Below are 4,211 nucleotides of genomic sequence, written 5' to 3' on the forward strand. Positions count from 1 at the left end.
AGGCGCATATATATATATATATATATATATATATATAATGAGGGTTTCAATGGTAAAAGGTTTAGTCTGCCTCTCTTTCTCGCTCTCTTTCGCTGTCTCCGCGTCTCTCGGGAGAGGGTGTGTGGTGGGTAATGGGAGGTTCACGATGCACATGTATACTTATATCCGTAGCTATATGTATATATGCAAAAATATATACATGAGGAGAGCATCGTACCGGGAAATTCGTCTGCTGCTGGGCGGGGTTGGAGAGTCGCCACTCAAAAGCGGTAAAAAGGCGAAGTCACCGACGTGACTCATTCACTTTGGATGGTGGGGTGTGGGGAGGAAGCAATACGGCAAAATACGAAAGACAACGGAAAAATGTACGTGCCTCTTTGGAAAACTATTTGAGATTTTCTTGCGATAGGCGTCTCCCTCGATGTCTGTCAAGTTACCTCCATCCAGTTACTTATCTATCTATCACTCTCGCCTTCTATGCATCGACTGCTGTATAGGCACATTTTTCGCCATGCATGTTTCCCTCCAATGGTGTTTGTATGCCGCACCTCTTCTGCTCATATTTTTGCTTCTCTTTTCTTTTTTCTCTTCCTCTTCCTCTTCCTCCTCCTTCTTTACCCATCGCTGTGGTTTGCCCGTTTACGTGCGTGCGTGCGTGCGTGCGTGCGTGTGTCTGTGTGTGTTGCAGTGTCTTCCCCTGCCCCCCCCCCCCCCTCCCGCTGGGGCAACGTGGCAGCGATAAACATTTTGGATTTGCGGTTCCTGCTGCTGCTGCCGTTTGCTGGTGGGAAGTGGGGCGGCGGCCGCAAAGCGGGAACGCGGGCGTGGGGTTGACGTTGGGCCCCGCCGGCGACAAATACAAGCGACGGTAACGAGGTGGGGAAAAAGCGAGGGGAGGGCGAGCAGGAAGTAGAAAAGCAAAAAAAAAAGGGAACTGGAAATACAGGAGAGGCCCGTAGGAACGAAAAGAAAAGAAAAAAAGTTAAGGCAAAACGGCAGCCATGCGGACTTCTTCTCTCTGCCGCTATGATTCATTCGCATCTTTGCGTGGAAACATCGCGTCACTCTTCGCACCGTTGAAAAGCCCCGAATCCGTGCGCCGCGAGGTACATCAGTACGTCTGCCACGCCCCGTGGCGCTACAAGGGTGCTCCGCGGCAGCGCGGGAGTTGGATGCGTGGGACTCTCAACCTCGTCTTTGAGGAGGCGCGGCGGCGCGGAAGTTACGCCGTCGCACTGGCCGCAGTAGAGGTCGTCGTCGCGCAAAAACAGCAGCTGACGATAGAGCCGTCGTGGGTCAAGAATGCGCTTGCGGCCTGCCACACTCCGGAGGAAATACGCGTGATGGAAGCGCTGCTCTCGCGGCATCGTCGGCTAGTTGGCGGCGGTGCTGCCGCTGCTGAGGCGGGTGAGGCGGCGGGGCAGCAACTAACCTCCGCGGCGCAGCGTGATGACGCACTGCTGCCTCCATCGCTGCAGGACGGGAAGGATGACGTGGGTGAGCTGCACGACACCTCCCTGCTTGCCGCTGGCTACAGTAACATGGCTCTGGCGACGTTGCGCCAGCGCCGCGATCAGGTGGTGACTGCGCCAAATGCCTCCTTTTTGCGTTATTTCGTGCGCCAGGGACTTGTGCAGGATGAGGCGGAGCTGATGCAACTGTTCAAGGCCCTGCGGGGTCGACAGCCTGTGGGGTTCCGCGTCCACACCTCACAGGTGCACGGAAAAGCGGTGGAGGCTCTCTTGCGTGATCGGCCCGGCATCACACCCTTGTCCTGGCTTCCGCCCATGTGTGGCGCCTTCGTCATGTCGGATGCGCCAGAAATCCCACACAATGTGGTTCTTTCCAACAGGCAACTGCTCCGGGCACTTGCAAACGAGCGACTTATTTCCTTTCAATCCACGTCGAGTATGCTGCCGGTGTTGCTGCTCGATCCACGTCCTGGAGAGGCTGTGTTGGATTTGTGTGCCTCGCCAGGGAGCAAAACGGCTCTCATCCTTGACTACATGACTGGCATCGCGTCGTCCTCAGGGGCCCCCTTGGAGAGTGGTTGCATTGTAGCGAATGATGCCATAGTTGCCCGCAGACACGCACTTGCACAGCGGCTGCGGGGTGTTTCACCAAAGATAGCGGTGACACAGATACAAGGACAACACTTCCCTGTACAACCCGTTGCGGCGGGTGGGGCTCGATATGATAAGGTCCTGGTGGATGCCCCTTGCTCCGGCGAGGGCCGCATGCAGAGGGATGTCATGTCGTGGCGCATGTGGCATCCGCTAAAAGCCATGGAATTTTTTGCCACGCAGGTGGCGCTGCTGCGACGCGCGGTGGAGTCGTGCGCTGCAGGCGGGTGCGTCGTCTACTCGACCTGCACCCTAAACCCCTTGGAAAATGAGGCGGTAGTGTCAACCGTGTTGGCAGATGGTGGAGTGGAGCTGATTCGCCCACCACCTTCCATGACGGCGAATAGCGGCTGGCACTTTAGTCGAGGTTTACCACGCTGGCTCGTTCCATCGCGTGCGGGAGGATTTTTGCACACCTTTGCAGAAGCGGAGGCGAAGGGGGAGAGGGCCTCCGTGGAGCTTTTTCCACCTGACGGGAATGCGGGCGTTCAAGCGGCGCTTGAAACGTGCTGTTTGCGTGTTTTACCCCACCGCAACGGCGGGGCGGAGGGCTTCTTCCTCGCCGCCCTGCGTAAACTGCAGCACGGTTCAGCGCGTTTTGCGCCTTCGTCTCCAAAGCGTATCGTGAGAGAGGAGACGACCGCCGTTTCCGGCGGACACCTTGCTGCCGACTCTATTTTGCATACCTGCGGTGTTGTGCGACTCTCGGCGGGGAACATGTTGCTGCAGCGTCACCTTGGCGGGTTCTTCAATGACAGTGCAACACAGCTGGAGGGCTTTTTGACCAAATGTGGCCTCTGCGCCGCCTGGAAGGAAAGCCAGGGACTTCTGCTTATTTCTGAGAGCTGTTGGGGCCATATGAGGGCGATTCCCTCCGTCACCGCGTCGTCTTCCTCGTCTTCAGCCGCCGCGTTGCTAGATGTGGGCATTGTTGCTATTGAAGCGGCGACAGGAGGCCTGACGGAGAGTGGCGCGTTCCACCTGCGGCCTTATGCCACCTCGCGCGTGTTGCCGCTTCCGTTGTCGGAGGTGCAGTGGCTACTGTCCCATCAGGTACTGAAGCTGTCCGAGATGCAGGAGGACCCTAAACTGTTGGCGCGGCGGATCGTTGGGGGCGTGGCACGCGTGGACGAGGAGGCTGCGACGGCGCAGCGTCAGACGCCGCTGCAGTGGGTGGCCCGCGCCTTTGCGGCTATTGGCTCACGTGAAGGGAACTTCATTGTGGGTTGTCTGCCGCCTCCCGCGCCTGTCGATTTGCACACGGGCAGCCACGCAGATGGCCTTGCATCTCTTAGCATTCCTGTGCTTTTGCGTCGCTCCTCGGCGGGCGTGGAGCTGCAGCTATCGCTTTCGCAGGATGCACGTCAGCGATGCCTGGCTGTTATTGGTCGCGCCCTTGCCCACAGTCGACGGAGCGGGGCGACGACGGCGGCGCTGGAACAGGAACACATGCAAATGGGTGCACGTTACAACACGAGCAGGACGATGGACAGTGCAGGGTTGGAGGGTCGGCCACTGACGGCGCAGCGCCAACACCGACACCTCTACTCGTCGGTTCCCCCCGTGTCGTCGTCCTCGTCGCCGCCGTCGCCCACGACCGCCACTGCCGGAGCTGCCGCCACGCACCAGAGCAGCAGCAGCAGCAGTCTTGGTTGCTGCAATGACGCTGAGAGCCAAAGGCAACGCGTAGGAGGGGCATACTTCGAAATTTAAGCGGCGGGTCACCCCATGTTTTTTTTGGGCGTTTTTTTTATTGAGGCCCCTTTATGCACCGGTTGACTGCAAACGGGCCAACGAGAGGGAGGAAGTCGGCTGAGACAGAGCGAGCGCGGGCGAGAGAATGTGTGTGTCTCTGTGTGTGTGTGGGTGAGGGTGGAAAGGGGGAGGAGTACATGCCTGGGTGCATTTATCCTGATGCTTCTCTTGACGCGCTGTCGCCGCTCGCTTTGTGTTGTTGTCCTTACTGTTTGCCTTGTAGCCTCTCCCTGACTTTCCCCACCACCACCCGTCAGTTGTTGTCTCTTTACTTCCCCCTCCCTCCCCTCCCCTTCCCCTGTTTTCTGTTTTATTTGCTTTGTTTTTTGTTTT

The 4,211-nt window shown here is 57.9% G+C and overlaps 1 protein-coding gene across 1 annotated transcript, besides 7 other annotated features; it reads left to right on the forward strand.

Annotated features, from left to right (window-relative positions):
- Positions 1–6: 6 nt before the first annotated feature.
- Positions 7–37: a microsatellite.
- A 33-nt stretch (positions 38–70) lies between these two features.
- Positions 71–109: a microsatellite.
- Positions 110–549: 440 nt separating this feature from the next.
- Positions 550–615: a microsatellite.
- Positions 616–642: 27 nt separating this feature from the next.
- Positions 643–670: a microsatellite.
- A 24-nt stretch (positions 671–694) lies between these two features.
- Positions 695–718: a microsatellite.
- Positions 719–1,001: 283 nt separating this feature from the next.
- Tco025E_09285 (tRNA (cytosine34-C5)-methyltransferase) lies at positions 1,002–3,836 on the forward strand (the record flags this gene model as incomplete). Its single annotated transcript, XM_029376105.1, has 1 exon — positions 1,002–3,836. One exon carries the CDS (start codon positions 1,002–1,004, stop codon positions 3,834–3,836), a length of 2,835 nt encoding a protein of 944 aa, XP_029223778.1.
- A 128-nt stretch (positions 3,837–3,964) lies between these two features.
- Positions 3,965–3,998: a microsatellite.
- Positions 3,999–4,149: 151 nt separating this feature from the next.
- Positions 4,150–4,178: a microsatellite.
- The last annotated feature ends 33 nt before the right edge of the window (positions 4,179–4,211 follow it).

The sequence above is a fragment of the Trypanosoma conorhini genome (assembly GCF_003719485.1).
Source record: "Trypanosoma conorhini strain 025E chromosome Unknown Tco_14.4_contig_01052, whole genome shotgun sequence".
Lineage (NCBI taxonomy): Eukaryota > Euglenozoa > Kinetoplastea > Trypanosomatida > Trypanosomatidae > Trypanosoma > Trypanosoma conorhini.